Genomic DNA, 19,799 nt, shown 5'->3' with positions numbered 1-19,799 from the left:
GTAAACAGATTACAACTTATCAATAAAATTATTCACACACTGAAAGCAAGCTCCTGAAGTTCTCCTGAATTTTTAAAACAAAGATCTGGGAACCAAAGAACAAGGTGAAGTTACATACTGTAAATTTTATAAAATGCAGCCAGAAGTTGCCCTATTTTACTAGAAATTAAAATTGAGAACATTTAACATTAGCCACTGTAATTAATGAGAGATATACTTCAAAAGGTTCCCTGGATTCATGTGTATCAAAATTGCTACAATTCAGAAGAACATGCTCTAAAATGATTTATTAATGACAAAAAAAAAAAATTTAAAACAAAAAAGGACATTTTAAGCAACTTAACTCTTAGAGAAAAGGGTATTTAATTTGTTACCCAAATAGATCACAGAATCGTAGATCCTAACAATAATCAAATCTACCTTCCTATATCAATTAATCAACAAACATGTAAATTTAGCACCTGCTATATGCCAGGCACAAACTTAACAAAGGGATAAATCATCATCAAACCAAAAAAATGGTATCAACTAGCATTTATTATAGATTTCAGTTTCAGAAAGCACTTTATAGATGTTTCCTCATTTGATCCTCAGATCAGGTGCTAGTATCATCTTTTTTTACATATTAAGGAACTGAGGCTAGGAAGTAATAGTAACTATGTGAATTGAACAGTTCACAAGTTTCTAAGCAGATTCCTTTTAAGCCTCTCTCCCCTCTAATACATCCTCCACAGAGTAAACTGACAAAGTGATTTTTTTGCAAATGCCTATGTCCTGTCTCCTACTTGATTAAACTCTAAAGACTCTCTATTGTCTCTCAGAAAAAAATCTCACTATGTGATTTTTAAAGATTCTTTAGTATTCGCCCTGTCCTGCTTTCCAACCTCATTATAAATTATTCCCCTCTTCACACTTTACAATCTAGACAAACTAGCTTTCTAATTGTTCCTCATACATGAACTCCAATTCCCTTTTCCCTTTGGCTGCTTGAAATGCATTTCCTTTTCCTTTCTACCTCACAGATCCTTTATTTCCTTCAAGACATAGCTTAAGTATATTCTACACAAAGATTTCTTTGAATTCCTTGACTGCTGATAGACTTAAGTCAAGGAAGATTTTTTGGGGGAAGACAATGGATTATGTTTTAGACATATTGAATTTGGAGGTATGCATGAGATATACAGTTTGAAATACCCAAAAGGCAGTCAGTGATGGAGCTCAAAAGAGAGAGAGACAGATCTAGTAGTTATGCACAGAGATATAAGGTAGTTGATGAGGTCATGGAGAGAAAAATCTAACAAAAAGAAAAGCCAGTTCAGCGTAGAGATTTAGAATACATCCACAAAGAGCATGACATAGAGGCAAATCCAGGAAAATATTCCTAATAACAAAAAATTCATACTGGTGATTCTACTAGAATCTAAACTGTTAATAACTAATTTTCTCTAAATAATATGAACTTAAAAGAACATATAATCTTATATATATATATATATATTTTTTTTTTTATTTTATTTTATTTAATAATAACTTTGTATTGACAGAATCCATGCCAGGATAATTTTTTTTACAACATTATCCCTTGCACTCGCTTATGTTTCGTTTTTTTCCCCTCCCTCTCTCTACCCCCCCCCAGATGGCAAGCAGTCCTATATATGTTAAATATGTTGCAGTATATCCTAGATACAATACATATTTACAGAACCAAACAAAGAACATATAATCTTAAAGCTATATGGAAGTTAAAGAGAAATTACACTTAATACATAAGAAATATGATTTCACATATAGATAATTTCATGGCATCTTCATTTAGAAGATTTTCAAGTCTTTGCTTTTAAAGTTTGATTTTATTTTTCTATTTTTTTTAAACATCAAATCTGTATACATTACATGATTCATTTGTTACTTTTAGTGCTCACTACAGTTAAGATGTACTTCTTAAAAAGAATGACCTTAGAATTTTAATTCTGAATAAGGATGGAAAAATATTTTTTAAAGAACTAATTTATAAGTAAAACATTCCCATACATGTAAAACAGCTGAGGGATACAGCAGTGAAAGACTTGGGTCCAAATTCAGCCTCATTCATTGGCTAGCAGAATGAATTAGGCAAATCACTAAACTGTTCTCAGGCTCAATTTTGCCATCAGTAAAAATGGAGATAATATTAGCACCTACCGCAGAGAGTTGCGAGAATTAAATGAGATAACCTATATACATACATACATACATACATACATATATATATATATATATATATATACACTAGCTATGATGCTGCTCATATAATTTTAAGTCAAAATTTCTTCTTCTATAATTAGGATTTTTTTTTTTACCTTAGTAAAGACAAAGATTTGTTAGCTGTTCCAGTGGCCAAAGAGACCTGGATTCTTTTGCTGCCAATTTTATATCTGTGAAGACTATTTACTGCAATGATTGCTTCCTGCAAATTTTCCATCTGGACAATAGCTTTTAGTTGATAATCTGTATGAGGGCTGAGCTCTATGCTCTTCACCTAAAACAGCAAAAAGCAAAACTGTATAAGCTTCTTGTCAACAAACCAAATTAAAAATGAGCCTGATTTCACTGAGACAAAATTTTAAAACTTGGTATTATAATAGGGTTACTCCTGTCCTGTAATTATCTGTAGGTCACTTTTGTTTCTGTTTTCAGGACTACAGAATTCTACATAGCTAAAATAAGGGGAACTTCAAGGATCCAAGTCAAGGTCACTAGATCTAAAGGTCCCAGGGTACCAAATTTAGAATAGAAACATTCATGGCCTCTCCTGACTTCAAAAACACCAAGATATAGACTGAAAACAATAAGCAGTGTGTTGTTAGCAAGCTATACCTAAGGACACTAGATGGACCCACATACCAGTATAAAGAAATTATAACAATTCTAAGCAATCTCAGTTTTATATTTTAGGAGTTGTTATTAAGATGTATCATCCATTTACATCTTAAAAGTATCATTTAATCCAGCTCTATGATCATGGTAAATGGTCATGCCTTATTCCCTTAAGGGAAGACGAAGATTGTTTCTATAGCAAAGTTTCTATGATTTGAAGAAGATCAAAAGCAAAAAGCAATGAGCTTAATTTCCATTTTTAAAAATTTATAATAATTTAGTGCTTTACATACTAAGAATGACCTGACATATTGCATTAGGCTACAATAAACCACTAAAACTATATACTACATTAAGTAGTATTTGCTACATTATACCATTTAAAATTCTTTTAACAAAGGAGACAAGAGACTAAACAAAGAAAAAATATATAAAAATAACACTAAGAACAATTTTGAGAGATTACCTTGCCATGCCTAGAGAAAACTTCTTGCATAATTTGATGTAATTCCTTCCGAGACAATCTGTAGTCAATATTACTAATCTGAATATCAGCACCATTTGCAAATGGGTCAGGGCAATCAGTGCTGCTAGGATTTGTGATGCTGAAAGTAAGTGGAGATGCTCTGTTCAAAAGGTTTGGAGATACACTCCTGCTTAAAATAAAAGCATATTAAAAATATTATTAATTGTAACATGTGAAAAAAAATGTTGAACTATGCAAATGGCCCTTAAAAAAATTTCCCTTTTTGTTTAAAAATCCTATGCACAAATAATTATACTTAATTTCAAAAAAATAATTGTACTATGTGTTGACTTTTAATTTAAATTAAGTGCATTAAATAAATATTTCTAGCTTTAAAATTTTTTGTGGCACAGCAGATAAAGTATTGGTCTTAAGAGTCAGGAAACCTTTAAATCTCATTTCAGATATTTTACTAAGCTGCAGCAGTAACATCACTTAACCTCTCAGAGCCTGTTTCCTCAACCTGCAAAATATGGATATTTGCACCAGATACTCCAAAAGATTTTTAGTGAGAAAAACATTCTTTGAAACTTAAAGTATTATGAGTTATTATTGTTGAGAAAAAAGCAAACATGCGAATGAAAGAGACTGCACTTTAGATAATTATTCTTAGCAAAGTTTAAAATTTGACATATGAAAACTCCATCTAAACATCAGAACTCAATTTATTCTCTTCATATTCTTTTTCCAGTCTATCTGGGTCTCTATTTTATCACATTTTTATCACTATTTTATCACATTCTTCTTCCTGCAGAGAAAAATCTTAAGCCTATTTTATGGATTCTCAGAGGTCTCTAGAATCAAAAAAACTAAAAAAAAAAAAAAAAAATACATTAATTTGGATTCTTGTTATATGTTTACTTTTGTGATATCTTCAGACTGCAAGACAACCATAGACTATTTGATTTAAATTTAGACAACTTAACAAAACTAAGAATGATTACTGTAAAAGAAAAAAGGCAAAATTAATGGAACTTCAAGTGAAGAGAGGGCTAAAGAGCAAATACAATTTTTGTTTGGCTCTACTTTGACAAACTTCATTACAATTTTATTCCTTATTTATATGTTTGATTGTTTTGGCTGACAAGTTATTAAAAAAAGACTAATTTCATTGCTTTTATGGGACTCTCAGATAAGGAATCTCTCTCTACCAATACAATTGTTACCTTCATAGCAGCATAGTCTTAAGAAAATTGTTTAGAGCACTGAGAGGGTAAGTAACTTATCCAGAATCACAGAGCTAGTATATGTAAATAGGTATTTGAATCTAAGTCTCTCTGACTCCAAGACCAGCTCTCTCTCCCCCAACACCACAAGCTCTCTCTAATTTACTGAATTTATAATAAAAATTAGAAAATAAATTATTACTGTTTTGTGCCTATAAAGTCCTAAGTAGTTATTATGACTAATCTTTGTTGAATTAACACACACAGCAGTGATCTGGTTCTAGTTCAGGTTTCTTCAGCAGGGTTAATAGGGACCAATCATAAATTCACAGCAGATTTCTCAGCTGTAGTCATATTTTCCTTATCTTTGGCCAGCAATCTTGGTTAAATCCCCTCTCTCATAAGTTGTTAGTTAACATCATCAGCAGAGATTAGTAGAGCACAGTGTATTGTTTCCATTCCACAAGACAATTGTCAACTTCCTTCCTAAAAGTTTTCCATAATTTGAGGATCACTAACTCATGGATCCAAGTCTACTCATTTAAGAAAAATAGTTCTAGAAAATTATCAGAAATCACTAATTTTTTCTAGGGATCTATATATACATAATAATAGTGTACTTTCAAGCAAAAGTAGATTAACATTTCCTATAATTTCTCTTGCCACAAATGTTCAAATTAAAAATAAAATCACCATGAAAAATATTGCTACTCATATGTAAAGCTGGTTTTTACCTAGAAGACCAATTCTGAGATACAAGCAAAGGACTGAGTTGCCTTGATGTAGTCAACTTGCTAAAAGCAGATGGATAACTGATTTGGAACATAATCTCTTCTTTATCCTTTTTTTCTACAGGTGAACTGGTAATACTTCGGTTATTAGGGTTCTCTTTCCTAATTAAACAAAAACAAAAAACAAGAGGAAGGGAAAAGCTTATTTGTGTCATAATCAATTAATTCAGTTTTAAAATAAAGTAACTTCACATACTTCTGACAGTTTTTATAAACAGATTCTGCTGTTCCTGCAGTTTTGGCTGTCAGAGTTTCAGCACTTGCAGCACGAGAATTATTTTGTGGAGAAGGTGTATCCATCCTTAGCTGATCTTGCTGGTGGTGTTCACTGTTTTTATTATTTGTGTTAGATTCAATTCGGCATAGCTCCTTAAAAAGATACAAAGACAATATTGCTTAAAATATGATTCCCACTAGGTATATGGTACAGGATAAAATATATAACTGACAGTTTTTGAGTCTGTCAGTGATCTACAGAACTGTAGTCAAAGAGAATACACAAAGAAAAACTTTAAAAATCAAGTTGTTAAAATTACCTGTAAACTTTTAATGTTAGTATTTTTTGTGGCAGATCCAAGATTTGCTTGTAATCCTTTCCCAGGTATGACTTTGGCATTGGGAGATTGTTCAATTCCATCTTTAACTAGGCACAACTTTGGATTTTTGTTGACCTTTTTGGGAGATTTTGCTTTATCAGAAACAGTATTTGAATTCTTTATCTCATTAAGTTCTTTATTTTTGGGAGTAAATGACACAATAATTCTGTTGCCAAAAACATCTTCATTTTCCATTCGCTTCTGGGCACGTTCTGCACTTTCTTGATTCAAGAAGCGCAAAATGGCACCACTTCCAGAAAGGCTGAGCACTTTACCACCACAGTTGTCTGATAGGCGTCTAAGGCGGTTACTAACACTTTTGCCATCTCTGTTTGTTGGTAGGTTATAAACATAAAGCAAAGTGTGGCACTGCTGCAAAAGATAAAATATAAAGTTTCATCAACCCAAGTACAAACAATCATTTAGAAACCAAAGAAACAAAATGGGTGGTCTTTAAACCATAACTGATAATAAAAGGGTTAAACCATAACTGATAATAAAAGGGTGATGACATGGCAAATTAACCAATGTCAAAAATTTTTACTATGATATATATCTTCTAAAAAAAAAAAAAAAAAAAAAGGCTATTTCCTTTTTTTGTTCCGCGTTCTGAGTTCTATCACTATAGAATGGAAGAACATCAGAATGTATGACAACTAAAGTAGCATTTAACAAAGTCTCTTGGGCTATCATTGAAAACAAGATGGAGAAATACAGCTTAGACAGTTAGGTGGATTGGAACCTGGTGAATGTTCAAAGTTGAAAAAGAATATGAGAATAATCATTAATGATGTTAAATTAAAAGGAGGTTTAGGTCTTGGATTCTATGCTACTTAACATTTTTTATCAAAGACTTAGATAAAAATATACATATAGCACCCTAATCAAATTTTTCAAATAACACAAAATTGAGAGAAGTAACTAAGACATTAGCTTTCCTAACAAATAGTCAAGATCCCAAAAGATCTTGAAATGTTACATCATTAATCTAAATCTAAGAAGATAAATTTTGGAAATAAAATCCTACACTTGGGTCCAAAAAAAAAAATCAATTTTGCAAGAACTAAATCTGCCTGAGGTATAACTAGAAAGCAATTTATGAGAAAAAAAATCTAAGTGTTTAATTGACTAAAACCAAGTAAGACAAAGCAGTTGAAAAAATTTAATACTATCTTAGGATGCAATGAGAGAGGCATAATATGCAGCTTGAAGGAAATGAGTTATATTGTACACTGCCTGGTCAAGCCAAACACAGAGTATCTGTTCAGTTTATATTTTTAAGAACATTCTCAAACTACTGAAGAACAGTAGGTTCTTATAAGTATATATATATATATATACACACACATATACATACACATATATATATAGAAGGGAGAAGAAATGAAAATCGTAGCTTACAAATATTGGTTAAAATGCAAAGGATTTTTTAGTTTAGAAATGACTTCAAGAGGATATGATAACTATTTCAAATTATTTGAAATGGAAATATTTGAATTATTTGAATTGCTGTTATGAGGAAAAACTGTCCTAAAGACTATGGTTATTGAAAAAAGGAATGGTCTGCTCAAGGAGGAAGTAGGTTTCCTTTCATTAGAAACATTTAAGCAGACATTAAGTGATTTATTGATGGAAATGTTAGAGGGGATTTCTGTTCTGGTATGCATTGGAGTAGATAGGCTGTAACAACTGACTGCAAGCAATCAAGTAACAAAATCTTTCCTTAACATTTTCCTTAGTAAATTATAGTATAATAGTCTTTTTTGATGAATCATGAATAAAAATATACAGAAATTATGTTCTTATCCAGGAGTTAAGGATAGGAAACTTGAAAGTTTTAATCTTTTTTGTGTGTGGTTCATATACACCTTTTCAGAATAATGTTTTTAAATGCATAAAACAAAATACACACAATCATCAAAGAAAATAATTTTATTGAAATAGTTATTAAAATTGTATCTAGGATATACTGTGACATATTCAACATATAAAGGACTGCTTGCCATCTGGGGGAGGGGGTGGAGGAAGGGAGGGGAAAAATCGGAACAGAAGTGAATGCAAGGGATAATGCTGTAAAAAATTACCCTGGCATGGATTCTATCAATAAAAAGTTATAAAAAAAAAAAAAAGAAATAGTTATTAAAACATTTCAAAAAGCAAGATCACATATCCTAAGTTAAGAACCCCTGAGCTAGAGTAACAGATTTAAAATGATTAAATCTCTGAAAGTCTTAAAAGAGGATAAACAGAAAAATGTGAAACTAATATTCACACTGAACTAACGGGAAAACATATACAAGACATAATATTCCATTGGCAATCAAGATTTAGCCTTTTCTTTAAGTCTAAATAAAAAGGCAAAATAGAGACTAACAATGTCATCTACATATAACATGTAAATACTGAATATAGTTTACTTCCAATCCACAATTAAACAAAACCACATCTAAAAGAAATGTTCTCAAAAAGACATAGTCATGAAAAAACTAGAAGGAAATAATAAGACACTAACAGTACATGGAAGGAAGCAGAGGGAAAGAGAGAAAAAGGGAAAGAAGGGAAAAAAGAAAAAAAGAAAATTCCCCCCAAAAAAGAGAATTTGAAAAATGCTAAAAAAAAAAAAAAAAAAAATTATGATAAAAGGGCACAAAATCTGACCTGCTCTGTACCTTTGGCTGGGGAATGATTTGATAGATAATTGAACAAATAAATATCAAAGTGTCATTTAAAGAATTTGAGGTCCTATATGAAAATATAATAATTTTCAATTCCAAGTTTGATGGTCTCTATAATTTAATATTGTGATATAATTAAAATATTCTTTAAGTCTCTTTCACACACGCATCCACTTACTTACTGGCATTTTTAGTGGTAATCTTGGGGGCAAGTCTGAAATGAACTCTTCAAATCTGATAAGCTCATGAGCATGATGCAGCAGTGCTTCAGAGGCCTGGTTTTTATGTACCAAAATAATATGGAAACCATGCCGGTGCCTCAAGTCACTAAGTTCCAATGCAAAATTGACATCAGCTGAAAGAGAAAGGTTTTTCCTCTCAATATTAGAAAGTGTGACACAAAATTCTACTAATATTCATTGAAGGAAAAGTACCAGCCATACAAATGAATATGATTTTGGAAGAATCTAAAATCCATACTTTTTTTAAAGTACGTAAGCACAAACAGAAACTTGCTATAATTTTAAATCTGGTAACAATAGGGCAACACAAGGCAATCCCTTCTTTAAATATAATCCTATACTACATTTGGTATGTCAAAATATGTTAAGTTTTTTAAAGGGGTCCCTGAACTTGTTTTCTTGAGATGTCTTATTTTCCAGAGATGAAGCTCCCTAAGGTAACCTAATAATAATCTTTTGTAATTGAAGTTACAAGTAAGCTGAGTTCCTTTTTGGTACCCCACCTCTTATAGCTCCATTACTGATAAGATTGGAACTATAAGATTCCAATTGGTTTTCACCAGGTGAACTGGATTTTAGAGAAGTAAATTTTGAGGCTTATATTAAAATCTGTTTTTGTAAAAGAGTTTAGCAGAAACATCTAAGGAGTCTTTACAAGTAATTAGGAACTAGAAAAGAAATCTAGAGAAGTGATACCCTGGAGGACAAATATTTCCCAGAATTGTCCCCAAGAAAGGACGTTTCAAAGACTAGACAACTACATGGGACATTTGAGATCCAAGATAAAACATGGTGACTGAATGGACAATGGGAATGGGTTACTAAATTGCAAGGAGACAATGTTTGTTAATGTGGATATTTATTATTGTACTACTTCAGTTTTTGGTGTAGTGTGAATTAGTACCTAATTTTAATATTCTTACACAAACTTGTACTGTGACTGGTCAATGATTCTGATCCCACTTTGTACTTGGAACTATCCTGTATCATCTCCAATGCTGTAAATTGCATGAGCTATGTTTATTTATAAACATAGTTCAGAAATTCGTGCCCCGAGGCCTAAATTCATCAACTCAGGCCAAACTTCAATGAATAGGCCTCTTGTTAGCTTTCTGTCTGCTAGCCATTATCCTTGTGAAGTGCTTTTTTATCTTAGTCTTCAGATGCTCTTCCCAGTAGTGTCTAAGATATTTTACCAGGGCCTCTCTCTCTGTGGTGATTAGCACATCTGCAGGTTGTCATGATCAGAGAGGGATCTAAAGAGGATCCCTGAACTTATTTTCTTGAGTTGCTCTATGTTCCAGAAATGAAGCCCCTCTGAACAGCAACCTTTTGCAAGTGAACTTTATTAAACTCTCAGTGCCCCTGAAGTTAAGCCTAGCTCTAGCCAGCCTGCCCAGACCAATAAACCGTTGCTACAGCTGGGACCTTGGTAGATAAGCAGACCAGCCCTCTTAATGGACTAGTATTTCCCACAAAGGAAAAACAAGTTCACTCTTGTTTCCTCTTCCCTTATCCCTGTCCTTGAGAAGGGGACTAGTCCTCTTCTCATTCCCTATTAATTCTCCTTTTTGCTGTAACTTAAATACCAAAGGCATTCTCTACATCACTGTAGATTCCTTTATATTTGGTAGAAGAAATTCTAGATGAATGTTAATTTCTCTTATAATAAATCTAGTTTCTATGCACGTCTTATGGAGTCATGATTTTTGGTTAACAGTGTTAACAACATTGTTAACAACAGTTTGCTACAAAAGTATCAAATTTCAAACCTTCAATCCTTAGATTTCATTTCTCATATTAGAGTACAATGTAAAATTGCAGAATATCAATTCATTTGCAGAGGTAGCTAACTCTATTCATTATAGATAGTAAGCAGTTCTTTTGGGGAACAAAGATTTAGAAAAGTTGACACTGAATCTGTTAAGTAATACTAAATTTAGAATCAAAACTAAAAACATTATAGAGATAAATCTGGCCCTTATCTACTGAAAAGAAGGAATAAAAATATCTAGTCTAAAACCACTTTTTTGGGGGAGGGGAGGGAGATCACAGGATCCTTGAATATTATGACTCTCTTCTCAGAATGTTTTTAAATACATAAAAGACACAGTATTAGGAAACTAAATTATACTGAAGTAGTTATAAAAATATTAAAAACATAAGTTCATATACCCAAAGCTAAGAACTCCAGAAGAGACAATACATTCTGCTATAATGAGGCTCCAACTTAATAAGCACCAGGATTTGTTACATTTTCCTGTCTGCCCACATTTTATTTTATAAATTTTTAAATCCCCAAATAACCATAACCATTATCACCAATGTAAACTTATAAATATGTTGATACAAACTTACTAGACACAAGAACCACAGTGGCTGGTGCAGTGTGAGTATCTGCAAATCTTCTGAGACTCTGTCTGAGTTTATCATCAGCAGCATTTTTTGCAGTAGCATTGATATGTGCAACTGTCACCTACATTATTTATAAGAACAACAAAGTAAAGATTTAATCTTGTTACAGTTGCCCATTACCTTGTAAATATCCTTAAAGGAGAAAATTCATACAATTCTTTAATTGTCATTTTAATATGCAAAAACAAATTACAAATGGCTTTCCATTAATTACTTATTTTATATAATTTGTGCATTATCAAAATGTTTTACTATTAATTTTCCTTTGATCATGTTTTCTTATTTTTTTCACTTTATTCTTTAATTCTTATATCAGAGAATGGACAGGAAAAAAGAAACAAAATTTGAAATGAATTAAGCTTTTTGGTTAAAATATGTAACTAATGATAGGGATTTTAAACCCTACCAATGTAGGAATTTTAAAAATGAAATATGTGGATTATTGTAGTTATTAATCACCTAAAAAATTATGACAATGGTGGGATAGAAGCGTGAGGAAGAAGGATGAGAATAGACAAATTCCTGAAATATTTTTATGTCAAAGTTATAAGACTCATATAAAGCATTATCTTTTATTTGATTCTTAAACCTTAACTCCATTACACAAAAAATAACAAAAATGAACCACATAAATGTACCCTCTATCAGGAAAAGCTTTGTCCAGAATCATAAAATATACAAGCAGGAATTTTAGTAGATGTTTAATAGAACTGTAATTTTAGATATTGTGATGACTCACAAAGCCTCCATTATTAAAAAACCTAATATTTCAGTAAGTATATCCATTTTTTTATTAGGCAATGTAGTTATTATCTAGCACAAAACTAAAAACTTATCACTTTGAAAAAATAAAACATACAATAGATTGACAAAGTAACTATCAGGGTAGCTGACTTGTTGAAATGGCTACTAAGATATTTTTAAATGGGATGGACAATGTCTTTTTAGTTTTGATTTTGTGAAAATTCATTCACCAAAAGCCCTTAAGTAATAACATTAACAACAGCATGTTTATTGACTACTTTAAAGTTTACAAAACATGTGAAGTACCTCATTTTATGTGAGCCTCATAACAATTCTATATGGTTGCTAACTATTATTACCCTCCATGTAGAGAGGTCAAGTGACAGCCCAGAGTCATACAGCTAGGTGAGATTTCATTCTAGATATTCCTATCTCCAAGTCCAGTATTATCCAACACTGCCCCTCTAAATATATTTTTTTATTAATCAACAAAATATTTATTATGAACTATGTATAAGGAACTGTGGAGGTAGACAAAGACATCAAAGACTTTCCCCTTAATCAAGAAAATAACTAATTAGGTTAATAATAATAATAAGGCAAATATGTAAAAGTTCATAACATCCAAATAATGATATATAACAAAACTGGTTAATTAGATATAACTGGAAATTAGTAATTATCATTATGGTATTATCTAGATAAAGTATAAAAAAAAAATAACTTCCTGTACTCCCAATCAGGTAAAAGAAGAAAACATATCCAATAAAGATATGAAAATATTATTACTGGACATTATTATAACTTTAAAAAATTTCAAATTATTTATGCTTATTACTATAACATAATAGTATTTTCTTTTACCTGACAATTATTCAGTTCCTGAATAACTTCTTTGCTTTCTTTACTGATGTCACAAACACAGATGAATTCTGCTTCTCTGTGGCCTTTAAAAAACTTCTCACGAATTCGTTGTACAACAGCCACAGCTGACCGGCCAGAAGGAACAGAGCAGTTTTCAATGTCCCAAAAAACTCCAATGGGGGGTAAGTTTTCTAGCACCTGTCCTGCTATTGCAACTTCTGAGGACCCTTTAAAAAAATTTAACATATTCTATTGTAATTATAGAAAAAGAAAAACTGGTGAAAACAAAATCAAGTAAGAGTTCTACTTTTATTTTTCCAGTTACTATATTTAGTTAAAAAAAAAAAAAAAAAACTTGATTAGATATCATGTTCCCTCAAGAAGAAATCACTACAATAGTGGGGGGGAAAAAACAAAAACACACACCTAATTTGTTATTTTAAATGCCATCTCTATTTACAAGGGAAAAAAAAAACTCTAAAGCTCCCATGATTTGGTAAAGTACATAAAGCAAGTTGATTTATAAATCTGATTTATTTTTTTGACCAGTCATAAGCCAACATCTGAATTGCATATATTGCACATATGAAAGTTAAAAAAAAAAGTAAATAAGTATCAGAAAAAGTAAAAAGGGCTGGGCAGTTACAAAATACTTTTTAATATTTTAACATGCTGCATTAATAGCTAATTTAATATTAATGATTTTTTAAAACAAAATGGAATATTGAACAGTACACCTATGAAACAGGAGCTATCTTAACATATTGTAGGATTTCATAATATCATTGTTCTACTTCATGACTACAATTCCTACTTCTATTAAACTCAGTAACAAATCCCACCAATTATAATCCTAAAGGATAGTAATAAAGTAGTTTCTTCCAACACTTTAATCTTCCTAATAAAAGCCGCCCAATTTAAGATGATGTAAAAATCTATTAGTTTAATGAGTTTTAGATTTTTTTTTAAAGAAAAAACAAGGAAAGAGGCTTTAGTACTCCTCCCAAAATTAAATGAAGTATATTTGTAATATTAACATTTTATAATAAAACTAGTATAAAATGTGTATTTAATTATCATTTACCATATTTTGATGCTGTTTTGTTAAGACTATTTGTAAGTAGCAAAGCTGTCTCATTCCCTGTTCCTTTGGTTCCACAGCCATTACACAAAGGGATAGAAATTGATGCAGTTTGAGTATTTGGAGGTGGAATATTTGGCCAGACTTTAGCAGCATCAATTATACTATTTCTTGCCGGCTGTTAAAAACAAAATTTTCAATCACATTATTTCAGACTTTATAATATAACTAGACTTTATATTTATACACAAAACCTAAAAAGCATGTGCTAAATATACTTAATACTTTTTCATCACTCTAGTAAAATTATTTTCAATTATATTTCTTGGAACTCATGGACATTAAATTTAGAAACTAATTCCAAGCAGTTGTCCCTTATACTCTATCACAAAATATAACCATACAAAGATTGACTAGAAAACTCAATGTCTAAAACTCCATGTTCTAAGGCTCACATCACCTATGATCTATTTCTTCATGTGTGTGTGTGTGTGTGTGTGTGTGTGTGTGTGTGTATCTGTGTTCGCGCATGCTTTCAAAGCAACTAGGTAGCAAAGCAGATAAAGCTCTGGGCTCAGAGTCAGAAGGCCTGAGTTCAAATCCAGCCTCAGAAACTTACTATGTGAGCCCAGGCAAGACACTTGATTCTATATGCTTGAGTTTTCCTCAAAATGAGTTGGAGAAGCAAATGGCAAACCACGCCAATATTTTTGCCAAGAATCCACCAAATGGAGTCATAAAGAGTTAGATGTAACTGAAATGACTGACAAAAAAGTCATATACTTTATATAAAAGTTATTAAAGTTTTTCATATAAATGCAATCATACATTATGGTCAAGTGTCAAGTTCCCAATTTACTATAAATGTGCAATGCTAATCTAAATTCTGAACTACATTACATAAGTGAGTCTCCAAAATTAAATCTTTTTAAATGCTTTAAGCTAAAAAAGTAATCAGTCATCACAAAATAATTTATTCTTCTTTATTAAAAAGCAAAAGAAAAATTCTGGAAAACTGACAAGGTTTTGAGGTTCAAATAATGGTAAATCTGTTGTAATGTAGGAAGCTTTGAGAGGCAGCATGGTGTAATGGATAGAAGATTGGTCTTGTCATGAAGACCCAGGTTCAAGTCCTACTTGTGATATATAGATAAATATCATGTATATATAACTCTTAGTGCCCCATGTAATTCTTTAAGATCATGGTATCACTTCCCCAGTAGGATCATAATTAAAGACAAGTTATTGATTTCTATCAAAGAAGAGTCTATAAATGAGCTCTCCCACACTAATAAAATTACAGGTCCAGATAAAACAAAACAATAAGCTCTACAAAGCATGAACTACTTAGTTCAGTAAAAGCTCCATTGCTGTATTTTTTGTTTTAGTAGTTCTTTCATTTTACCTTCAATGTAAGACCTAATTCTTATTGCCGATTACTCATCTTCCTCTAAATTATCTTCTAAATTAAAAAGAACTTAATCAAAAGTACAATCTTATATATACAATGTAAGACTCTTTATAAATTCCCATGTCTAAAAACCAACTATGTTTATGCACTGTGTTTAAAAAAAAAAAATATATACAAACCTTGCTCAAACAGTCTTCGCAGTAATGAGAGCCCTTTAGACAAACCGATGGTGCCATATTTAGATGCAAAGGGTTGGTGCACACATGGGATGTGAGCTCCGACTGTGAAATGTGCTCTTCCAAATGCCCGGGAGCCCCACTTGTGAAATCAGAACAGGGGAAATAGCCAGAAGAGGTGCAGCTTGGAAGAGCTGGGAACTGATGCAGTTTACGCACATTACCATGACATGATTGGAAATGAAGTTTTCCACAACAAGGCAGGTGTTTACAAGAAGAGAAGTTACTTTCTATACACATGCTGGAAAAGTCACTTGCAATGCCTGCCAAATTATTTCTAGCTGGAGCATTCTTGAGTGAAGATGCAGATTGAAAAGCAAACCCTGACCCTACTTGACAAGTGATTGTACCAGTGCCTGGTGAGTCTAATAGTGAGCCAGCGTGAATCAAGCCCCCAGTACCTCTGCCACCAGTGCTGCCGTTGCCGCCGCCACCACCAAAGTGCATCGGAGGAGTTGAGGGGTCATTAGAGCAATGAGCACAGCAGCTTACTTTAGGAGCAGGTGGAAGTTGTATTTGAGGTTGATGAAGTGGATGAATATCTGGAATTGGGGCTGCTGGGAAAAGTTTAGTGCCAGCATGAAGAGGAGATGGTACATCCTTTAAATCTACAACAACTTTGTTCTCCATGTAATCTTTCTGAAAAACAAAAGATTGAGAAGTATCTTAATTAGAGTATGAAGTCTAAAATTTCTTCACATTCCATTCAAAAGGACAAATCATAGGTACTACTTCATCCGACAAACAAAAACTAAAACAGAATAAAAAACAAAATCTCAATTTTATGGGACTGAAATTGAAGTAGATGAACTACAAATCAACGTGAGTTCAAATAAAAAGGGACTGAGGCCAAAGATTTGAGTTCAAATCAAACATTTACTGAGAACCTACTGTGTAAAGGACATATGCTGAGGGTTGTGATAAAAAGTTTAGGTATCTTTGCTCTCATGAAGCTTTTAAAGCCAAGTGGGAAAACTGACACACAAATTCAATACAAAAATAACACGTAACTGATATAAAAGGGTAAAATACTATTGGAGGTCAAAGAGAGCCACTGAATAGAATGAAGGCTTCTTGAAGGAGGTCGTAGTAAAATGGTAGAAATTCAAGGAGTGAAAACCAAACATAAAGAATGGCAAGAAAGCAAAAATATAAGACAGATAGATCAATCAATCAATCAGCATGGAATTTACTTTACTGAAGTATATGGGAATAATAAAGGAAAGTGGTACATTATTGAGGATTTCAAATACTAAGCAGAAATATAACCAGACAGATGACTAAAATATATTAATTTATCACATAATAGATGTGAAAGCGCGAAGGTGACTGCAATAGCCCAAGTAAGTGGTAATATGTAGCTATAATGGACTAGGAGGAAGAACGAGTATCTCAGAGACATTGAAATAGAATCAACAGGGTTTGGTAATTGGCTGGATATGGAAAATGAAGGACAGAGGAAAAGTCAAACACCAACATTTCAAAAATGGAAGACAAATAAGTGGTGTTACCAGTGATTGAAAATGTGGTATCAGAATAATGAGGAACTTTAAGGCAAAATGTATTAAGCTCAATTTTGGATATGTTGAATCAGTCTCTAGGTAGGCAGTTAAGAGAACTCAGAGTAGGAATCAAACAGTCAGCATGAATTTTTTAAACATTTATTACATGCTAGGCATGTTGAAAAGCCCTGAGGATACAAAGAAAGGAAAAGAGTCTCCACTCTTAAGGAGCTCACATTCTAATGAGGGAGACAACATGAAAATAAGTACGTACATATAAGATAGTATAACCTATGGGTAATAGGTCTGATATAGACCTTCCGAAGACAGAATTTGAGGTAAGTCTTGAAGAAGCCAGGTAACCTCACATGCACAGTTGGGTAAAGACATAGGGCACTGACAGTTCAAATGCAAGAGTTAGAAGATAAAGTACTGTATAGACACCCAAACAAGTAGGCTAGTATGATCAGATCACATATACACAGAGGGGAGTAAAGTATAAGAAGGCCCAAGAGATTGAAAAGTGGCAGGTAATAAAACACTTTCAATGCCTAAAGATTTTCTATTTGGTGATTTCATTAATTCCCATGAAATATAATTGTCATCCTTATGCCGATACTTGATTTATTTGTGTAGGCAGACCTGTCTCCAACTGCCTATGAAGATATCTTGGACAAGATCTACAAACAGCTTAAACTTAATATATCCAAAATGCAACTCATTATCTTTCTTTCCAAACTCTCTTTTCTTCCTAACTTCCCAAATATAAATATCATCTTGCCAGTCACCCAGACTCATAATCTAGTAGTATCCTTGACTTTTCACTCCAACTCTCCCCACTCTAATCACTTTTAAAGTCTTGTTGTTTATACTTTTGCAACATCAATCCTATAAACACACACCTTATTTTCCACTGACTTCATCCTGACAAGGGACACCGCCCCCCCCAAATACTTAAATTATAATAGCCTTCTGAGAGGTTCTCTGTTTAAAGTTTTTCTTCATTTCAATGGACTCGTCACTGAGTTGTCAAAATGATCTAACTATTTTTTCCTTAAAATTCAAGTCTATTTCACCACCACTCCCCTCTATTCAAAAAAAAATCTTGGGGCTCATTTTTAGAATCAAATGTAAAATCCTTTTTTTTTTTTTTTTTTTTTGGGCTTTTAAAGTTCTTCAAATCTTGGTCCCTTCTTTCACTTCTAGTCTTGCTGTTCCTCATATATGATATTCCTTCTCCTCACTCAGGCATTTTCACTGGCTATCTCCCATGCCTGAAACTCTCTCTCTCCTCTCTGTCCTTGGCTTCTTTGGTTCCTTTCAAATATCATCTAAAAGTTCATTTTTATAAGAAACTTTGCCCAGTCCTTCTAAATCTTAGTGCCTTCCCTGTGAGATTATCTCCAATTTATATCACATGTGTATGATCCTAAGCAAATCACTTAAATTTTGTTTGTCTCAATTTCCTCAACTCTAAAATGGGCCCCTACCTCTTAGGGTTGCTGTGAGGATGAAATGAGATAATATTTGTAAAAAGCACTTGGTACAATTTCTGGAACACAGGTACTACAAAAAAGCTTATTTCCTATACTTCCCTTTGTTTGTATCATTAGCACTTAGGACAGTGCTTGGTACACACAGCACTTAATAAATGCTTACAACTTGTTTAAATTGGGGATCATAAGAAGTCACTGAAATTTATTAAGAGGCTTATAGCTGAATGCAGCTGCAGGCAAGGAGAATAATTAAAAAGGTGCTGCAATAGTTCCAAGCAAAAGGTGATAAAGGACTGACTTAGTGGCGACTGGGAACAGAAAGACAACATTGTGGAGGAAGAAATAACAAGATTTGATTAGACTGAATATATGGGATGTATGAATTAGAAATTGTGGTTAACAAGTTAAAGGAAAAAAAAGGACTGTGATAAAGATTTTAGAGTCATTCAAATAAAAGTGATAGTTGAGATGATGGGAATAAAAGATTATCAAGAGAGATGACAAAGAAAAAAATGTGGCTGAGCATAGATATATGGGAAATACCCAACTTAAAGGATCAGAAAAGAATGCAAGCAAAAAGTGGAAACAAATCAAAATACGATAAGAAAATCAGGAAACAAAATGTCAAACCTGAACTAGACTAAAATATAATTGAGAAATGTTTAGCAAAGTAAACAAAAACACAATATGATAAAATGTTAAACTGTGGTTTTCAAAGTTAATAATAGCGCCCACAAGGATCTGTTTCTATTTAAGTTTGCCACCACAATCTTTAAGGACAAAGTATCTAATAGACACTCACTAGAACAAGATACCAAAGACCAAAAAGATACCAAGAAGTTGGAAATTGAGAACAGAAGTGTAAAGTAAAAAGCTACTAGCATTAACATTTAGTAAGTCTCTGCAATTCATCTGAATTCTAAGAAGGAAAAAAAAGTAGAAAAAGCCAACAGAAAACGAAAACAATAAGCACTATAAGATAAAAAAATTTTGCATGAAAAAAAGTACAAAATTGTTAAGAAAATTTAAAAAGGCAATGGCTTATAAGAGATGATTTACTGGGTAGAGGAAGAAGACAGGAGTAATATATTTGGAAATAAATGAAATGTGGAAATAAATAAAAAATAAAAATAAAGCAATAAGGAGTTAAGGTATAACAAAGTATTGAGTAGACTACAGAAATAGAAAGACAATAAAG

The 19,799-nt window shown here is 32.2% G+C and overlaps 1 protein-coding gene across 3 annotated transcripts in view; it reads right to left on the bottom strand.

Moving 5' to 3' along the window:
• MARF1 (meiosis regulator and mRNA stability factor 1) overlaps positions 1-19,799 on the bottom strand; it is a 50,002-nt gene that overhangs the window by 26,093 nt on the left and 4,110 nt on the right. For 2 of the 3 annotated variants that reach the window (XM_051962749.1, XM_051962756.1), the window contains 10 exons: positions 15,547-16,242; positions 13,960-14,134; positions 12,876-13,102; positions 11,211-11,328; positions 8,793-8,965; positions 5,876-6,307; positions 5,536-5,708; positions 5,283-5,441; positions 3,323-3,509; positions 2,340-2,518 (listed from right to left, as the gene is read on the bottom strand). In XM_051962749.1, coding sequence (XP_051818709.1) covers positions 2,340-2,518; positions 3,323-3,509; positions 5,283-5,441; positions 5,536-5,708; positions 5,876-6,307; positions 8,793-8,965; positions 11,211-11,328; positions 12,876-13,102; positions 13,960-14,134; positions 15,547-16,242 — 2,519 coding nt within the window. Of the gene's footprint in view, positions 1-2,339; positions 2,519-3,322; positions 3,510-5,282; positions 5,442-5,535; positions 5,709-5,875; positions 6,308-8,792; positions 8,966-11,210; positions 11,329-12,875; positions 13,103-13,959; positions 14,135-15,546; positions 16,243-19,799 lie in introns of those variants that run through there. The other variant, XM_051962766.1, reaches the window with a different exon arrangement.

The sequence above is a fragment of the Antechinus flavipes genome, chromosome 1 (genome assembly GCF_016432865.1).
Source record: "Antechinus flavipes isolate AdamAnt ecotype Samford, QLD, Australia chromosome 1, AdamAnt_v2, whole genome shotgun sequence".
In the NCBI taxonomy this organism is placed as follows: domain Eukaryota; kingdom Metazoa; phylum Chordata; class Mammalia; order Dasyuromorphia; family Dasyuridae; genus Antechinus; species Antechinus flavipes.
The sequence above is the reverse complement of the archived record's forward strand: the minus strand, read 5'-3'. Positions and strand labels throughout refer to the sequence as shown.